Source organism: Vulpes vulpes, chromosome 12 (genome assembly GCF_048418805.1).
Source record: "Vulpes vulpes isolate BD-2025 chromosome 12, VulVul3, whole genome shotgun sequence".
In the NCBI taxonomy this organism is placed as follows: Eukaryota; Metazoa; Chordata; class Mammalia; order Carnivora; family Canidae; genus Vulpes; species Vulpes vulpes.
In genome coordinates, this window is record NC_132791.1 from 91,638,318 (window position 1) to 91,659,533 (window position 21,216).

The following is a 21,216-nucleotide window of genomic DNA, read 5'->3' on the forward strand; positions in this document are numbered from 1 at the left end:
GTAATTTGGTCTTCAAAGCAGGTTTTGAAGTGTGGGACATGCTAAAGCAGCTGACGTTTGTGAAATCAGTAATGCCAATAAATTTTTATTACATCCGAATCAGACTTCTTTAAGCTGTTGAAGACTTTAGTTAAATTAATCAGTCTACAAGACTCTTTCCCGCTTGGGCAGGTGATTAGCAAATGTGCTGATTGTACTGTGTGTTATTTGGCATGATCATGGCTGCCATGAAGTCTGTCCAGAAACTCTCTTGATAAATTTATATAAATTACATAGCCTGGGTTTTCAAACATTGTCTAAATTAATTTTACTAAATCCAGTTTTTAGATATTCAGCTATTTTCAAAATCCTATCTACATAGAGCAAGTGACTTTGAGTTTTAAGAATTCAGAAAATTTTGCCTGGCTAAAAAATTGAAGTGAAGGGATTGTTCTCCAAGCCCTGGCTTTTCTCATACAAATTGCTTGAATTACGTTGATTTTCCACTTTTTTGATTAAATAGGTTTAGGTCTATAGAACCAACATTTTTTTTTTAAGATTTTTAAAATTTCTTTGAGGATTTAGAGAATGAGCAGGAGGTGGGAAAAGGCAGAGAGAGAGAGGAAGAAGCAGACTTCCCTGATGAGCAGGAAGCCTGATGCAGGGCTCTGTCCCAGGACCTTGAGACCATGACCTGAACCCAAGGCAGACACTTAACAAACTGAGCTACCCAGGTGCTCCTAGAACCAACTTTTTGCCTTAACCTCAAGATGGACTTTAAAGTCTGTCTTATTTTCATCTCTAAATAGTGGGCCACCATCTAATCAAATAAATGGCTAAGTTTTTAATGTCTAGATGACCACTACAGCATTCACAATTGCTGTTTCTATCATAGTTTGTATTAAAAAAAAGAAACTAAGGAATCAAAAGTTTAGTGTAATTTGTAATGATGACATTTGAACTCAGTCTTTACTGAGTGCTTGGAAATAACTAGGTTCCAGGAAATATTCTCAGTTCTCTGCATCAAATGACTCATCTTGTTCTCACAACAAACTAATGGCACAGATACTACCATTATCACCATTTTCTCTATTTTACAGGTAAGACAAATAAGGCAAGCGAGATGGAGTGAGTTAACCAAGATAATGTTGCTAATAAGTGTATAGCTGGGCTTTGAACCCAGACTGTCTGTTTCTAGACTCCATATTTGTTTTCATCATGAAATAATACTTCAGAATAGTTACAATTTTTTTTCTTCTTCTAGCTGGGTATACATTGTATTCTACTTCTTGGGTTGTATACCTTAATTTAAGGGCTAGGATAAGGAAACAAAGAACAACTTGCTAGGAAGGAAAAAAGCTCGTGTCCTTTTATACATATTACATATTAAGTACTATTACATAGTATGTACTTTTTAGAAAATTTTAATTATTTATTTTAGGAAGGGTGGGAGAGAGAGAGAGAGAGAGAACATGAGCAGGGGGAGGGGCAGAGGGAGAGAGAATCTTCAGGTAGATTCCCACTGAGCATGGACCCCAGTTTGGGGCTCCATCTCATGACCCTGAGGTTATGACTTGAGCCAAAATCAAGAGTCAGAGGCTTAATTGCCTGGGCCACCCAGATGCCCGACATATTACGTACTTTTATATATACTCTTTGGGACACTGAAGAAAGGGTATGCCCATGAGCCTCCCAGAATATTGTGGATCTAATATTAGTCTTCTATGTGCTTTTGTGAATTTTCCTACTAATTGTTGAATTTAAACTTTTAGGATTAGAAGAAAAGCTAACCTAGGGTAAGGTGAGAAAGAATAAATCTAAAATTCTTCCCTATATTTTCTGAGTTTGCATGTTCAAGTAAGGAATTCTTTTTAACTTTATTTTTAATATTATATTTCAAAAATTGTGAGTCAATTGCTTGGGATATTATACTCTTCCCTGGAGGGTCAGCCACTTTGGGAAGGTGTCTTAATTGAATTGCTTCAGAAGGGAGCTTGTTCTTACCAGGAATATGTCTTTGTTAAATCAGTTCTGTAAAGAGAGCCAGGCACACACCCATCACCCAGAATCACGTGACTGAGTGCTGTGGACAAGGGCGGTTATACGACCTACTAAACCTAAATTTAAGACTCCCTATTCCAATTTGAGTGTTTTCTTTTTTTCCTCATCTTGGTATGCTTCCTGGGGATTAAGTTGGATCTTCCATTGATATGAAAGAGCTGACCTAGGCAATTTCCAGGGTGGCTGTTGGCAAATGAGGTTAATGTACTACTTCACAAGGGATGCATTGGTTTTCCAAATAACACATGACCAGAGAACACTCAAAATTTGTGGTTCCAAGTAGCCAGAAATGCTAGTTGTCCTCCAGAGAGCAGAAACAGAAGACTGGGGGTGGAGTAAGGTGGGGAGGTTGGTTAGTCAATTTAGAGGTCTCTCTAGGTAAATTCTAGGCAGCCGGGGGTACTTTATTTCTCCCTGGTCATTGCTAACAGATAGCTATCTTGAAAAATTCTCTGGTACACATATCAGAAATGAATTAAGGAAAGAGGAAAGAGTCCTTGCTGGATGGGTTCAGGATTTTGGCTGGTTTAATTTAGAGCTGTGACTTTTTTTTTTTTGTATGCTAATAACAGCATGGATGGAATTGAACATGATGTCATGTTTGTTTGCTTTGATATTTCAGATGCACCTGGTGTTTGTTGTTGTTATCTCTGACTTGTAATTCTGTGATCTTATTAACACAAGCCTCTTAGCAGAGTACCTCTACCCCAAACCTTCCTCCACTGCTTTCTTAAAAAATGGTGCACCTTATGGGGCAGGCATTAAAGCGTCCACCATTGCTCCCTTCTGATCTTCTCAGGGAAGTTCAAAAGCATTTATAATCCTCAGGATTCAGCCTTTTATTCACTACTTCCTTTTTCTAAGGCTTTCTCTTTTGATGAAACAATCCCCTTGCTCTTCATCTGGCCAGATGGGCAGATGAAGAGTGCTCCCTAGAGCCACACACAAAGACTCTGTAAGGAGTTTTGGGAAAAAATGCTGCCACTAAGTGGAGTTTCATTGTATTAATGTGTAATGCTTTACCAATGCACTGGTGCCACTGGTCTGTGAACTGCAAACTCTTTCTCCACACAAAGACTTACCTTCTCATCAGTGCCATCATGGTCACCCTTCTCCACTAGCTGATTGGGTCATGGAAGGAATCCTGGCTAAGGGGCAAAAGCTTTGTACAACGAGATAGCAACCCCAGGCTTTGCTTCCTATCCTATAATGCAATTTAATGAGCTTACCATGTCATGAGTTGGACAACTTTGAGATTTAATATTAATCTCCTTGTAATATTTTCTACTTAACTGCTTCATAGAAATGCTGTAATAAAAGCAAAAGAAAGGATGTGAAGTGTTCCATTAATCGCCTGTGCTATGTAGTACATTGTGCCAGATACCACTTCTGTCCTTATATTCTAAAGCATTTTAAGTGCTCTCCACCCCATGCCCAGAAGAATTTTATAGTTATTATCTCCACAGATTCTTGTCTCCACAAGAATCCTGTGATCTATGTAGGTCAAATATTATCTCCATTTTTCATATTAAAAAACTACTTAAACACATGAACTTTAAATAATCTACATTTCCAAAGAAGTGAGAAGACTTGAATGTATGTCTTTCTGAATATTACTTGTTGACCCCTTTCACTCCAATGCTATATATACACTAATTTTTCAAAATTCTGTAAAACACTCTTGGCTGTCATTTTGTATTGTTTTTGAGAGAATGTTCATTCATTGCTTGCTAAGCAATGTTGCATATTTTTTAAAGATTTTATTTATTTACTTGAGAGAGAGAGAGAGAGAGAGAGAGAGAGAAAGCATGAGATAGGGAGAGGAGGGGTGGATAGAGAGGGAGACCCAACTTCACACTGAGCGGGGAGCCCAATGCAGGGCTTGATCCCAGGACCTGGAGATCATGACCTGAGCTGAAGGCAGACACTTAACCTACTGAGCCACCCAGGAGTCCCATAAACATTTGCATTTGAAGAGCAATCCCAACAAACCAAATATATAATATATCAATTTATATTAGCAATTTATATTTCAATATTTGTTACTGATTTCTGTGATGGATTAGGGTATGAGTAGCCATACACAAAATATATGAAATGTGATGTTCCAGAACAAATTTTGCACCACTGATTTCTTAAAGTATAGATATTCATCTTTCTAAAGACATTACTGTTGGAATAATTTCTTTTCAGCGTTGATGTTCTTTGGCTTCAGGGTACCGACAGGATCTGTTTTCTATCATTTGAATGTTGATGATATCCTAGTTAAAGAATTATTCTCAGGTATAGATTCAAGGTATAAATCTATGGTTGGTGGATTCCTCTTTGTGAGTAGGCTCATATACCCTGGTACTAACTTGGGAAGGTCCCTGCCTGTACTTAGCTCTTTTTGAATTTAAATTTATTTCTTTGTGTTTTTGTTCCTTTGGGGGCTCATATCTTTGGACATAAACTAATTTCCATGACTTTCTGTATTATGAAACACCAATTTGAAGTAATTTTTAGCATATTAAGTTAGATATTCTTTAAAGAAAATCCAAAGATTCAAAAAATATTTATTTTAAAATTCACAAGTGTTTTGCTTTGTGATTTAGCAACTAAAGATAAAGTTCATTGTTGTTATTATTATAGAAGTCCTCAATGAAATGACCACTACTAGCTATTTCTTGAATGTCAACCATGTGGTTATTGCCATGTTAGATACTATGAAAGATAAAGAGAAATATAGTACCTCCTACATCCACCATGAATTTAATTGAACAATCAAGATATATATTCATACATTAGCCAAATAGAAAGCAATTTAACGCATTCTATCGTGAAATACCTATACTTCATCAAATCAGGAAGTTTGGTAGGTAAACCAAATCTATGACATGATTCTAAGCAATTCATAATGACATTCCTTTAAATCTAAAATATAAGTAGTTACAAAGCATGTTTTAAGCAGTCTAGTAAGGTATACAAATCAAATATATTTAATTGGGACAATTCAAAACTCTATTTTTTTTAGTATATGTGCTGCCGAAGCGAGCACAAAACTCATTTTTTTAAAACCATTTTGTCATTTTTTAACTTACTCAAGGAATGGAGTAATAAACAGATGCTAACAGTAAGTAATCTTATTAAAAATAGCATTAAAAATAGCATTATTGACACAGAAGTTACAGAGGCTGAGAAAGACAGAGAACCACAGTGATTGATTGATTGATTTTGAAGGGATTGGTTTCTCCTTTTTTAAAAAAAATATTGAGATATGATTGACATAACATTATAATTAGTTTCAGGTGTACAGCATAGTGATTCGATATTTGCATATATTGCAAAATGGTCACAAGTCTAGTCACCCTCTTTCACCATACAGACTTGAGACATTATTAACATTATTAATTATATTCCCCATGCTGTACATTACACTCCTATGATTTATTTATTCTATAACTGTAAGTTTGTACTTTTTAATCCCTTCATCTACTTCACTCACCACCACCCCCACACTGGCAACCAACACACTTGTTCTCTGTATCTATGAGTCTAGGTCAAGGGTTTTTTTTTTGTTTTTTTTTTTGATTCAACCTATAAGTGAAATCAATGCAATATTATTCTTTTTCTATCTGACATATTTCACTAAGCATAGTATCATCAAGGTTCATCAATGTCATTCCAAGTGGCAATAATTTTATTCTTTTTATACTGAGTATATATGTATATATATACACTATTATATACTATATATGGATACTATATGTGGATATACTATATGTGAACATACTATATATATCTCACATCTTCTTTATTCATTCATCCATTGATGGACACTTAAAGTTGTTTTCATATCTTTGCTATTGTAAATAATGCTGCAATGACCATAGAGGTGCACATATCTTTTCAAATATGTTTTGTTTTCTTCAGATACATATCCAGTAGTGGAATTGTTGGATTATATTCTAGCTCTAATTTTTTTATTTGTTAGTTTGTTTACTTATAGAAAGGTAGAGAGAGAGAGGTAGGGGGCAGGGGCAGAGGGAAAGGGAGAGAGAATCTTAAGCAGGCTCCATGCCCAATGTGGAGCCAGAAATGGGGCTTTATCTTGCAACCTGAGATCATGACCTGAGCCAAAAACAAGAGTCAGGCACTTAACTGACTGAGCCACCCAGGTGCCCAATATAGCTCTATTTTTATTTTTTGAGGAAGCTTTATATTGTTTTCTATAGTGTGTGTAGCAGTTTACGTTCCCACCAACAGTGCATTATGGTTTTCCTTTCTTCACATGCTGCCAATACTTGTTTCTTGTTTAGTTTAGTTTAGTTTTGAGAATAGTCATTGTGATAGGTGTGTGGTAAATCTCCGGGTGAGGTATTTCCCTGATGATGAGTGATGTTGAGCATCTTTTCATGTGTCTGTTGCCCATCTGTGTGTCTTTGGAAAAATATCTATTCAGATCTGCCCATCTTTAATTGGATTTGTGCTGTTGTTATTATGTTATAAGGATACTTTTATACTTTGGACATTAACCCCTTATCAGATAGATAGTTTACAAATATATTTTCCCATTTAGTAGGTTGCCTTTTCATTTTGTTGATTGTTTCCTTCTTTAGGAAGAAACATTTTTAGGCTAAGTTGTATCATTTGTTTATTTTTGCTTCTGTTTCCTTTGCCTTTGGAGTCAGAACCAAAAAAGAAAAAAAAATGCTAAGAGCACTCTCAGAGAACCTATGTTTTCTTCTAGGAGTTTTATGGTTTCAGATCTCACATTCTTTAATCCATTTTCAGTTAATTTTTGAAAGGTGTAGGGAAGTGGTCCAGTTTCAGTCTATTGCATGTAGCTGTTCAGTTTTCCCAACACCTTTTATTAAGAGATCATTATTTCCTCATTGTATATTTTTGTTTCCTTTGTTGTAATTTAACTGATCACATATAGTGGGTTTATTTTGTGGCTTTCTTGTTCTATTGATCTATATATCTGTTGTTATGACAATGCCATACTCTTTTAATTAATATAGGTTTGTAGCGTAGTTTGAAATCAGACTCTAGCTTGTTCTTTTTTCTCAAAACTGTTTTGGCTGTCTGGGGTCTTTTGTGGTTACATACAAATTTTTAAATTATTTGTTCTAGTGTGAAAAATGTCATTACAAGTTTAATAAGGGTTGCACTGAATCTATAATTTGCTTTGGACAGTATGGACATTTAAAAAATATTGGTTATTCATTTTGTTTTTTAAAGATTTTATTTATTTATTCATGAGAGACACACAGAGAGAGGCAGAGACACAGTCAGAGGGAGTAGCAGGCTCCCTGCAGGGATCCTGAGGTGGAATGTAATTCCCTTGATCACACAACCTGAGCTGAAGGCAGATGCTCAACCACTGAGCCACCCAGGTGCCCAATGTTGTTTCTTCCAATCCAGGAGCATGGAATATCTTTCCACTTACTTGTGTCATTTTCAATTTCTTTTATCAATGTCTCACAGTTTAAACCATACAGAAAATATGTAGAAATGTCTCTCTCTCTCTTGACATATTCAGCTATTCTATGTCTTTTGATTGAAGAAGTTTGTTCATTTGTATTTATTTATGTATTTATGTATTTTTTAGAAGATTTTATTTATTTATTCATGACACACACACGCGTGCGCACACACACACACACGGAGAGAGAGAGAGCTAGAGACACAGCCAGAGGGAGAACCCGGCTCCATGCAGGAACCCCGATGTGGGACTTGATTCCAGGACTCCAGGATCATGCCCTGCCTGAGCTGAAGGCAGACACTTAACTGCTGAGCCACCCAGGTGTCTCTGTTCATTTATATTTAAAATAATTTTTGAAAGGTATATATTTACTGCCATTTTGTTCACTATTTTCTGCCTATACTTGTAGTTCTCCTCTGTTCCTTTCTTCTTTCTTACTTCCCTTGTCATTTGGTAACTTTCTTTAATTTTAACCTAAGATTCCTTTCTAATTTTCTTTTGTATACTTACAGTAAGTTTTCACTTTGTTGTTACCATGAGATTTACATTATTACCCCACATAAGTAATAGTCTATTTTGTTGATAGCAACTTAAATTTGAGTACATTCCCAAACTCTACATTTTTACTGTCTCCTCCAACATTTTATGTTTTTGTTGTCACTTTTGATATATTTTTATATTATATATTTCTTGATTATTGTAGTTTTAGTTAATTTTACTACTTCTGTCTTTTAATCTTCTTAGTAGTTTTATAAGTGATTAATCTTCTGCCTTTACTATATATTTACCTTTTCCAGTGATATTTTCACTTCCATATATTCTCTTGTTATTAATTAGTGTCATTTCTCCTCAGCTTAAAGAAGTTCCTTAAGTGATAAAGTACTTCAGCTTTTGCTTATCTGACAAACTCTATCTCTTCTTCAAATCTGAATGATAATCTTGCTAGGTAGAGTATTCTTGGTTGGAAGTACTTTTTTTTTTCCCCTTGAGCACTTTTAATAGTCATATCCTCCCTTCTAGCTTACAGAGTTTTTGTTGAACAATATTCTGATAGCTTTATGGAGTTGCCCTTGTAAATAGCAATTTGTTTTTCTCTTGCTGCTTTTAAGACTCTCTCTTTATCTTTAACTTTTGACATTTTAATTATGATGCATCTTGGTGTGGCTCTCTTTGGGTTTATTTTATTTGGAAACTTGGGGATTCCCGGATCTGGATATCTGTTTCCTTCCCTAGGTTAGCGAAGTTTTCAGTCATTATTTCTTTACATAAGTTTTCTACCCTTTCCTTTCTTTCTTCCACTTCTGGGACCCTTATGTTGTAAACATTATTCTGCTTAATGTTGTCCCAGAGGTTCCTTAATTATACCCATTTTTAAAAATTCTTTATTTTTTTTTTTATCCCTCAAATTTAAACTCCAGGTTAAACAAATAGTCCTTTTTTTCAGAGGAAAACCTGGCTCATGTTTCAGTTTGCTATCTGTGCAGTGCCCTGGGGATGATGGCCTGGCAAAAATAAACTACTTTAAATTGATGGCTGTCATAACTGGATTTTGTTCTTAAGGTAATCAAACTAGTCAATTTAATATTTTTTTATTTTTTATTTTTTTAATTAATTAATTAATTAATTTATGTCACAGAGAGAGAGAGAGAGAGAGAGAGACAGAGACAGAGACATAGGCAGAGGGAGAAGTAGGCTCCATGCACCGGGAGCCCGATGTGGGATTCCGATCCTGGGTCTCCAGGATCGCGCCCTGGGCCAAAGGCAGGCGCCAAACCACTGCGCCACACAGGGATCCCTAGTCAATTTAATATTAAAAGAAGTAGCCTTGGGGCCCCTGGGTGGCTCAGTTTGTTAAGCATCTGACTCTTGGTTTTGGCTCAGGTCATGATCTTGGGATTTGGGATCAAAGCCTACATCAGGCTCTGTGCTCAGTGCAGGGTCTGCTTGTCTTTCTTTCTCTCCCTCTGCTTCTCCCTGATCTCTTTCTCTTTCTCTCAAATAAATAAATAAATAAAATAATTAATTAATTAATTAATTTGAGAAGAGTCTAAAGAAAAAAAGGAAAGTATTAATAAAACTATCTTATAATGCAAGTCATGCCTACTTTCCTCTTTCTGTAGACTAATGGTTTTTAAATGAATTTCTATTGGCAGCACTTTGCAATAAAATCTTACAAAAGAGGTATATCTCTATCTCTATCATCTCTCTATATATCTATATCTAATATATATCATCTATTTATATCTATATAGATGGAAGTTGAACTGGTTTGGTGAATAAGGGAGGAAGAGCCCAGATAGGTTAGCTTTTCCCTCTCCCCACTCCCCACCATTGTAGGGCTCCTAAGAATTGTTGGTTGAACAAAGTTCAGTTTTTCCAATGGGACAGTCACTTTGCTGGATCCATCATAATGGATCAAACATTCTCTAATGTTCTACTCAATTAACTCCACAGACATTGTATGGTCCTGAGTTTAAATATGTTGTTGAGGAACTAAGAAACTATTAGTGGCAAGGCTAAAATGAACTAGGCTGCTGAAGCAGAGAGAAGGAGGGAGCAAGAGTCCTAGGGACCTTTGATTCCTTTGCTACCATATTCCTGAAATCCAGCTGCTTCTGTCTTCTCTGTGGGCTGGTTTTTCAAACTTTTTTCCAAATTCCTTTTTGCTGAAAGCTAGTTTAAGCTGCATTTTATTTACTTGCAACCAATAGTCCTGACTTAAAACAAATACCATGACCATGGTTATTTTTTTTCTAATTCCAACAACATTTATGAAATAATGCAAAATTGAACATGATCATCTCTCCCAAAGACATGATGATTTAGTGAGAGAATGGGGCATGTAAAGCAATGATTTCAATGCAAAACCCATGGCTAACTATGCTTCTACAAGTAATTTTGGAGAAAAATGTCACTGAAACCAGATAAACTTTCCATCTGATATCTGCTAAAATTCTTTATTTTTTTATTTCTTTAAGTTCACACATAAAGGCAGAAGTCTGATTGATCACTCAGTGAGGGAAAACTCAGCTGTGTGGAGAACTAAAGAAATTGAGGACTACTCAGAGGATGCATCTTACTTGGAGGAACTGGAGAAACACAGATTTTCAGTTTGGTAAGTAACTTACCTATTTTCAAATTTAAATTAATTGAATTAAACAAGTCTTTATTCATCCTATGCTTTTATTATTCATTTATTCAACAAATATTGATCGTATGTCTATTGTAGTCTATATGATATGCACCCTGACTTGGGAAAGTTCAAAAAGGAATTGGATGCTTAAAAACATCAATGTGATCTGCTAGTGCTATATACATATATATATATAATATATTTATATTATATATGTAATAAATATATTATATTTTACATATATATAATAAAATATATAATATATATATAAAAGCACAAAGTGCCACACACACATTGAGAGGTTGATGGCCAAGTTTGCTCGAGAATGGAGAAAGACTCTCAGAAAAAGTTTGAGCCAAATCTTCAGGAGAGGAAGGCAGCATCTGGAGATGGCATTGGGAGGGTGGCTGGTGTGGAAATGTGCTGTAAACCTGAATTCTCTTAAGATTCAAGCAGGTAATAGCTATTGCTCTCTTTCCCTGATGGTGTATATATAGGTATACTTGTGTCTGCAAGCATACATATAATAAATATTTTTAAAAATACATAAAAGAGTGAACAATGGAGCCTCTTAGAGGTAATTATTATAGGATTTTGCGATTGTGGGATTCACCAAGGGTAGCAGGGAATGAATATGTAAGTGACAGGATGACATGTGGAGTAACCTAAGAAAGAAGAGACCTAGTAGCTGTTCAAAGTCATGGGGCTCCTGGGTGGTTCAATCAGTTAAGCATCTGTCTTGGGCTTGGGTCATGATCCCAGGTCCTAGGATAAAGCCCTGCATAAGGCTCCTGGTCTGTGGGGAGTCTGCTTCTCCCTCTCCCCCTGCTTGTGCTCTTTCTCTCTCTCTCAAATAAATAAATAAACCAACCACACAAAGTCATCCATTCCAAACCACTACCTCTCTGTTTACTTCAAGATTTTTGCCCTGAATGGTTTTCCCAATGGGCAATTATCTACCTCACAACTTCATCCTAAAGAGCGTTCTTTTACTCCTCCATTCTGGAATCACCATCAGGAAAGCATAGTATCAACTCAAATTTCTCTTATCCAGTCACATCTTAAATAAGTTCTACTGGTTTTTAGTTAAATTTCAAAGTTTAAATGCTTTTCACCAAGGCTTTCCTGGAAGGGTTGAAGTGTGGTCTCCAGGTTAACTAGTGAGTCATGCTCTGAATTAAGAGATGCAAGCCTGTGCCCCGGAAACATCATGCAGGAATGGGAGCCAAGGAGCCCAGAAGATGAAAAATATGTATACTTCTTCTAGAATGAAAAACAATATATAAGAAATACTCTAAGTCTAGACTAGGGATTGGCAAGTCCTAGGCAAAATTTGGGTCTCCATCTGTTTTTGTAAAAGAAAAAAAAAAGTCTAACTGGAACTGAGACACACCAGTTTGGTTACATATTGTCTTTGACTATTTTTCTGTACAATAGGATAACTGAGCAGTTGAGGCAAAAGCACTATGACCCATAAAGTCTAGAATATTTACTATCTAGATTTTAGCCCAAAAGTTTTTCACCTTAGCTCTACACTGATGTAGATATTTTTCTCTTGTTCACTCATGACTCTCACATTATTTTTGAGATGTTTTTATGCTTGGGGCACCTGGGCAGCTTAGTCTGTTAAGCATCTAACTTCTGCTCAGCTCATGATCTCAGGGTCCTGGGATCAAGCCTCATGTTGGGCTCAGCAGGGAGTCCACTTGTCCCTCTCCCCCTCCCCCTGTTTGTGTGTGCTCACGCTCTCAAATGGGTAAATAATCTTTTTTTAGAAAAAGTATTTTATGCTTATTTCCTTTACCAGGTTTGAGTTCCTTATGTTTTTTGGATATTTATTGTTGGATGATGAATCTCTGAAGGCTTAGTGCCTTGAAATACCAACCATTTTATTTGTTCACATTTCTGAGGGTTGAGAATTCGGGCAGGGACACTTCATAGAAGGCTGGTCTCTGCTCCACCACGTCTGAAGCTTCAGCTCAGGTGGCTCACATGGCTGTCGTCTGGCTTGAATAGTTCAGTTGGGACCATACATGTGCGATCTTGGTTCCTGTTCTCACTTGAAGGTCTCACATTTCCACACGAGTCTTTGCTTGATGTTTGGGCTTCTTCTCACTGTGGTGCCTGGAGTCCAAGTCGCATCCTTCCAAGCAGAGAAGGTGGAAACTGCAGATATCTCAAGGCCAAGCCTTAAAAGTTAAATGGTGGCTTCCACTGTGTTCTACTGGTGAAGCAAGTCACATGGTTAGGCAGAGGGGGAGTAGATTCTACTTTTCAATGGGAGAGCAGAAAGGCACCATCGCAAAACAGCATGTTGGGTTGGAAGGTATTGTACAGCCTTTTTAGAAACATAACCTACCACGTTTTGCTTTATTTATTTCTGTGTGCACAGCTTCTAGCATAGGGTCAACAAGCGTTTGTTGAACAAAACAAACAAATTAATGGAAATGGAAGAGTACAGGTGTTATGGATAAATCTAAGGATGGATTCCAGTTTTGCCACTGCTTATAAACTTAAACAATTTACTTAACTTCTCAGAAGATATTTTATCCTGTATGAGACTGGAATAATAATAATACCTGTACTTGGATGCTGTCATTCTTGTGGAGGTTGAAAGATAATGTATAAAAATCCAGCATGTAGATTTTTTCATAAAGGCAACTAATATTATTAATATTAATAATAATAAAATTTGAGGAAAATATCTTTTCCAAAGGTTAAAATTGAGGCCAAAGGTCACACGGCATGATTTCTCATTTCTCACATCTGTCTTCCTTTCTGGTCTTCAAACACACCAAGCTCTTTGTCACATCAGGGACTTTACAGTTGATGCTTCCTGTGTCTGGAATGTTTTCCCAGTTCATAATAGTATAGTTAATGGCATATACTGCAGGCCGCGGCATCAACTTTATCTCCCCGGAGAGGCCTTTCCTGACTACCCTACATAAGGAAGCACCAGCCCCTCTTCTGATTATTTATTTTCTCCTCACCTTGTTTTCTTCTTTAAACTACTTACCTTGGTTTAAATTAATTTTTTTATAGTTATATCATTTATTTACTAATTTCTGTTTCTTTCACTAAACAGAAGCTGCAGGCAGGAAGGAACCCCTCTTATCTGATCACTCCTGGGTTTCCAGGCCCTGGTTCTAGAATACTTGGTTCATAATAGGCAATCAGTAAATATTTACTGAATGAGTAAAAGGATGAATGAGTGATCTGTCATCATCTTCTTTTCTCTCTCTCTCCTAGCTCCCTTGGTTGTCATACCTATTTATTTACTTTCAATCTTTCCTTTTTTTGAATTTGCTACCTTAAAAAAAGTAATATGGGATAATTAACCACTATAAACATTTCTTTTTAAACTGGGTTTGAGGATATGGGGGCTGCTGAGACCTCTATAAACTTGTGTTTTAACTGGTCTGAGATACAATCTGAACAATTTCCTTGATGTTTTATTAGAGCTGGTAAATCATTTATTGGGGCAGCCTTTACCTAAATCCTCTCCAAATCCCCATAAAATGCATTTAACACAGAATACTGTATAACCCAGCTTCAAAGATATATGTGACATTGTATGAGAAGTATTTGCTTCAGTGCAGCAAGTTTGAATGTGTGCATTTTCTTTCTCTATTTCTTACATGGCCTATCTCACCCCCTTCCATCCTTCTGCTGTGCCTCATTGTAACATGCTGATTTGGGTAAATTTGGTAGATTGTTAAGGCTTCAGTCAACCACACCTTCCAATTGAAAAAAAAAAAAATGTGTAGACCTTTTGTTAGTCAAAAGCAAGTTTACCTTGTTTGTAGCTGTCAATTTTTTTTAAAGCCTCCAAAAAAATAAATAAAATAAAAAGCCTCCAAAATGTAAAACTATTACATTTTCTCAACCAAAAAGATATCTAACTGACTTGTCTCTGAGTGTGTAAAGGAGCAAGCACGACTTGGGCACACCTCACCCCAGTGGGCTTGCTGCCATGAGTGTTAGGTAAGCACAAGTGAGCGTCATCCAGGCTGTTCCTGATGGGTTTGCGTCTTTGGTATCTTTGCTGGGCCACGAGGCCTATACTGGCAGGAAGTTTACCTTTTTTTCTTTGAGATATATGCTGGTGTGATGGAATGACTGTCTTCTGCTTATGTTTTTAGATAACATGATATATCCAAGTTATCCCTCGATACTTTTGTACTACAAGATTTATGTCTGGCATCACTCATTTGGGTGCACAGTGGTTGGTCTGTTATATGCTCCCCTAACACCCTGCACATTTCCTTTGTGCCACTTGGCACATGGCGAGTGGGTGTTCCGTAGTCCTTTTCTCCCATTAGACTGGAAGTTTAACAAATTTCGCAAGGGTAGAGATTAAGTCTCTCCTGTTCTTTCTGGTCTAGCCACAATGATTGATGAATTGCCAGCACTTAATATATGTTTGTTGAGTTAGTACATGAAAAATAAGAATAAAATAAAAATATTGTCATTTCTGGGGCACCTGAGTGGCTCCGTAGGTTAAGCATCTGACTCTTGATTTTAGCTCAGGTCATGATTTCAGAGTTGTGGGATCCAGCTGCATGCCTGGCTCCATGCTCAGGGAGGAATCTGCTTGAGATCCTCTCTCTCCCCTCCCTCTACCCATCCACTGGTTTGTGTGAGCATTCATGTGCTCTCTCTCTCAAATAAATAAATAAACCTTTTTTAAAAAGAGAAACTATATTAGAAATGACGAGTATAATTGAGACTGTGTTGGGATATAATTATATGCATCCTTGAGAACATGCATTTCTGTTCGGGTTCCACTAAGAGCTTTATTTTTTTATTCATTTCTTATTTATTTGTTTGTTTGTTTGTTTATTTATTTATTTATTTATTTATTTATTTATTAGAGAGAGAGAGAAAGAGAGAGAGAGAGAGAACATGAACAGGAGAGGGGCATAGGGAGAGGGAAAGAAAGAATCTTCCATGCCCAGTGCAGAGATCCAGGTGGGGTTCAATCTCAGGACTGGGAAATCATGACCTGAGCCAAAATCAAGAATCTCAAGAGCCGAGTGCTTAACTGACTGAGCTACCCAGGCACCCCCTGGAGCTTTTTAAAAATGTATTTTCCTATGAGGGCAAGGTTTCAGTGAGAAAGTTTATAACGTCCATTCAGTTAACTACATACATACCCACTCATCTGCCTGTGTAAACAGCTGTAGAATCTCATTGCCTACCACGGACTGAATGAGACCCTGCTCCCTGATGCAGTTCCTTAATCTTGGCACACTGACTTCTCCACAGAAGTAAGCCAGATTATGTGTTAAGTTCCTCTGCAAGTACTGCTAACGATGGCTTCAAGGCAGTGGTTGAAAGAAGTTAACATAGTTTTCAGAGGTACCCAACTCCCAGCTGGGGAGAAGGTTCAATAACAAGACAATCCACAAATGTTTCCACTGCTGTTCAAATATGACTAGGTGGGTAAGTGACCCAAGAATCACATGCTTTTAGAGCAGAAAGGAGGTTTGGGGATTATTTAGTTCAGTCCTGCCTGTTTACACGAGTATAAAGCTGAGACCTATAGAGGTTAGTGAATTGCCTTAGGTCATATAACTAATAAGTAATGGAAATGGGACTAGAACCCACTTCCTTTCTATCTTAATCCAGTCCCAATTACAAAAAATAAATTCTCCTAGAACTCTGCTTCTTGTTTTATAGTTTCCTGTCTCGATCAATCGCAAGCTGCTATCATATCCATCAGTACTTCGAATAGAAGGTGCTAATTCTTGGGAAAATGCATATAATGGATTAATGGCAGTTTTCTTCTGCCGTGGGTGTTGGAAGCAGGCAGATGCCTCCCTGTGCGTAAAATGCACATGTTGCGGGCCACACAGAGTGTTCTCAGCCAGTCGTTTATATGGCTGACCTGAGTTTGTTGCTCAGGGAAGGTATGAGTTAACGATAATCATCACAACAGGAAAGTTATCCTTTAATAAACGTGATACACTTTCCCTTTTTATAGCACACATGTGATTTGACGTTGAAATAAAATGCAGATGCTACTTTGATTGGCATATTCCCTATTGTGCTTTTCCAAAACACCTTCACATATGGTCTGCCTCATTCCTGAGAAATGACTTGTTGTTTATGTCATACAAACAGAACAGATTGATTTTACAGTGAGTAAGGAGGATGATGAATTGTACGTTGGAGAGAAATCCTTGTCTTGGCAATCTAAACACTTGAAAATAAATGTTGCCTTTTGGAAAAGGCTTTTGTGATACACCCATGATCCCTTGCATTTCATGCCCCCTTTCTAGGGGTTAAATAGATACACACATGCCATCTCAACAAATAGAAAGGGTAGTTACAGGAAACTCGAGATATAATTTGTTCTTTTTTATTTAAACATACCTGTGAGATCTAACAAGTCACAAAATGGCAGAATTGTCCCAAAGAACCAACTCCGGATATCTATTTTCAATCTTGTATCTGTACTATGACTAGAATAGAAACATTTCACATCTTGGTAGGAGAGTAGTATTATTGCTTTAGTTGTCAAGTCCATTTTAAGTATGAAATTTTGACCACACGAAGCTTTCTTAGGGGTCTCCAACTTTTATCCTATCAGACTTATCCTGCACAAGACAGTGAAAGTAGTGTCATGTGCTCACTCCTCTGACAATAGGCTAATCACAGCCACTTTTTTTTTTATTTTTACAGAATTTACAGTTTACGAATCCCTTAATCTTATTCCTGTACTTTTTACAATTTGGTGCTCAAAACAGCCCTGTGAGATAATATTATGCACCCCACTTTATGGATTGTATAAAGGGAGTCCAGAGAGCTCAGAGGGTTTATTTACCAGTACTCTACTAGCTGGACTGTATGTATCCCTATTCTGTCCCTATTCTGTTCTCTTTCTGCTATGGCCTGTCTTCTAGCATGTTTCTACATAGCACTTCCTGGCTAGACTGTTTCATATGAAGATGTCACTTTGGGCATTTTGCAGCTTTTACTCTTTTAAGTTATATTTTGCTGGCATGTCGCACTGAGTTGGATGAATGTGGTGGGAAGATAAAATGCCACGGAGAATGGGTTGCTAACTAAGTTCTAGAATGACCCATACGAGCCAAATCCCCGTGGAAGTACATTTCCGATAGTAATTTATCAATAACCCACATACAATTAGGTATTATTGGTTGATGTCTTTATCTTGTGAGATGTGACTCATAAGACCCATCTATTTCTACTGAGAAGGAATAAATCTTTTTTTTAATATATTTATTTTTTATTGGTGTTCAATTTGCCAACATATAGAATAACACCCAGTGCTCATCCCGTCAAGTGCCCACCTCAGTGCCTGTCACCCAGTCACCCCCAACCCCCACCAACGTCCCTTTCCACCACCTCTAGTTCATTTCCCAGAGTTAGGAGTCTCTCATGTTCTGTCTCCCTTTCTGATATTTCCTACTCATTTTTTCTCGAGAAGGAATAAATCTTAATGGCTAAGAATATAGGTTCTGCGGCCATAATACCCAAGCTCAAGAAAAATTAGTTTTACAAATTACTAGTTGAGTAAACCTAGACAAGTTTCTCAAACTTGGTATTTCAGTTTCTGTGAAAATAGTTATAGGTTTTCCCTGCTATCCCAAAGTAGGTGTTCCTATGAAAACTTTTGTAAGCCCAATGGAACAAAGTGAAAACGCAAATGCCATTAATTTAGATGGACACATTTTTAAACATGCCCAAATCCCCAAAAATACCTCTCTTAGGCTTTTTCTGATACCTTAAGACACATCTTGCTAATGGATACACAAAATAAGTCGAGATAAAGCACAGATACTCAGAGCCAAGGTTCAGAGATGTGGCGGCTTGATGCTGAGATGCTGAGTGTAGTTCCTGGGGAAGTCGCTTAGTGACCCCACTCTTGCTGCTTTGGGGTGGCCCTGCTTCTGTAATGGCTCACTGCCAAACAAGTGCTGAATGCTACTCTCAATTTTGCCTTTTTTTCGTGAAAGTAAAAATGCTCTTTGGATTTCTTTTAGTTTGCAAAAACAGGCCCTAACGTAGGTCTTTAGTAAAGGCAAAGGAGCATAACTTGAACTTTAAAAAAGCAGGGGATACCTGTATCTGTAAGATAGAGCTAGTAGCATTTGCTTTATTTTAGCCAGGTCAGATATGTATGTAAGAGACAAACAAACAACCAAAACAAAATGGACCAGTGTCCATTTTGTCCAAAGCTGGTCAGAGAACATAGTAAATGCTCAATGAATGTTAGCTGCTGTTACTGAGGTTCCCTTCTCTCTACTACCCTTCACAAATATCTGCTTTCCAGCTTGTATTTAAACTATTAATAATGACCTGTTTGTTTTTGGGAAACGAAGTATTTGCTAGTAACTAAAAAACCTGCAATGGGAAAATAAGATGTTCACAGTAGAAAAGAGATATCAGAGGGGTAAGCATGATGTGTTAGTTTTCTATTGCTGCATCACAAATTATACAAATTTAGCAGCTTAAAATAGCACTCTATTTTTTTTTTTCATCCCACAGTTTCTGTGGATCAGGAATCTGGACCCAGCTTAGCTGGTCCTTCTCCCAGGATCTTACAGAGCTGCACTCAGGGTGTCAGCTGGGCTGCATTTTCATCTGGAGGCTTAACAGGGGAAGAATTCCTTTCATGTTTATTCAGGTTGTTTGGAAGAATTTATTTCCTTGTGGTCATATGAGGAAAGCCTTGGCTTTTTTTTTTTTTTTTTTTTTTTAGATTTATTTATTCATGAGAAGCAGGGAGAGAGAGAGAGGCAGAGACATAGGTAGAGGGAGAAGCAGGCTCCATGCAGGGAGCCCAATGCGGGACTTGATCCTGGATCCCGGGATCACCACCAGGATCACCACCTGAGCTGAAGGCAGACGCTCAACCACTGAGCCACCCAGGCACCCCCTAGAGCCTTGGCTTTTTATGGCCTATTGTCCGGAGGTTGCCCACAGTTCCTAGAGAATGCCTGTATTTCCATGCGTTGGAGGCTTCTTTGCCATGGCCCACAAGGGGAGTCTTTCATCTCAGGGAAAACTCTTAAGGCTTTTTTTACCTGATTAAATCAGGACCTCCTAGGATAAATAGGGTTTGATTAACTCAAAGTCAACTATTCGAGACCTAATTAGTTCTGTGAAATCCCTTCACCTTTGTCATTTTCTGTGGGCTAGAAGCAAGTCCCTGGTGTCTGCTGCACTATAGGAGGGGATTGTACAGAGTACAAACATCCAGAGGCTGGAATCATGGAGGCCCGCTCATGATGTTCTCATCTGTCTACGCATGTAGGAAAATCATGGGACAGGCTGTGGCTCTTTGTAGTACTGGGCAACTGTCTCTCAATGAGCAATAAAATGAAGCGCCACATATGGAAGATCCCAATCTAGTTTGACTTTTGGTTGATAGTTGGGTGTGTTTCTTTCCTAAAAGTGGGCTTGAGGCTGAGAAGACCCATGTTCACATCCACGGGTGGGTCTCAGCAGCCCACTATGCTGAATATGCTCACCTCTTCCTTTTGGAAGACTTTTCAGGTCTACTATACTTTCTTTATGCCATCCTTTCGCCCTTTGGCCCTTCTTCTGCCTATACCCACTGTTGCTTCTACAGATTGGTTTTAGTTATATTTTTATGAAGTGTTTTCTTTTGATTTTAAGTTTCATATCAACTTTTTATAGTGCTGTTGGTGCTCAATGAACTCATTTTAAAGGCTAAAGGCTACTCACTAACAGGATTTCTCCCTGTTCATTTAAAAATAAACATATATATAAAAGAAGCTATAAAAGCTTCAATAAATGGTCTTATTACCTGGATTCCATAGTTCACTAGATTCCTAGACTGATGAGAAATACCAATAAGATACTGATAAAAAATATCACCTTTTTCTTCATCTATATTTAAAGAAGTAAAATAGCAAAGCAAAATTTACTTACCATCGACATCTACTAGGGTACTTTAAGGCTTTGACCTTTCTGACTTCCCTTCATACAAAAGCAGAGTTACGTGTTGTGGTGGGCACTGTTGGTTGTACCCAGCAACCAGACCTCTTGCCTGTCTTTCTAACTGCTGATGCTGCCTCCAAAGACTGAAAACGTAGACACCTACCCAATCTATCATGCACTGTGGGTGGTCATGGACCCACTTCTGGCCATTGAGATATAAGAAGATTGCAGCTTGGGCTTCCATCCATTGAAGAGGGAAGCAAGTAAGAAAGGAAACCCTTTTTGCCACTCTCTCATTTCTTCCCACTGAGGCCATTGCTTTATGGATGTGATGCTGGAAGCTTCTGGAGACATTTTACAGCATGAAAAAGAAAATGGGAGGGAAACCAACCGAGCACTCTGTTATTTTGAGCCATTGCTTATGACCTTCTTTTACCTGTCGCAAGGTTTTTAGATGAGGTAATTAAATGCACTTATTGCTAAATACTCTTAGATGAACATTCTGTTGTTCATAGCTAAAAGCAATCTTACAGAGACAATCAACCTGCCTGAATGTGGTTCTGATACATTGAGGAGCAGGTGTTCTTTCTTTCATTTACTACTTATCAGATTTACATGGTGCCCTAAATTGTGGACACAT

General features: G+C 37.5%; 1 protein-coding gene across 1 annotated transcript in view; it reads left to right on the plus strand.

Moving 5' to 3' along the window:
* LOC112920437 (uncharacterized) overlaps positions 1–21,216 on the plus strand; it is a gene marked incomplete at its 5' end in the record, with an annotated part of 293,948 nt that overhangs the window by 135,089 nt on the left and 137,643 nt on the right. Inside the window, one exon of the mRNA XM_072731939.1 lies at positions 10,486–10,622. Within this exon, the coding sequence (XP_072588040.1) occupies positions 10,486–10,622 (137 nt within the window). The remainder of the gene's footprint in view (positions 1–10,485; positions 10,623–21,216) is intronic.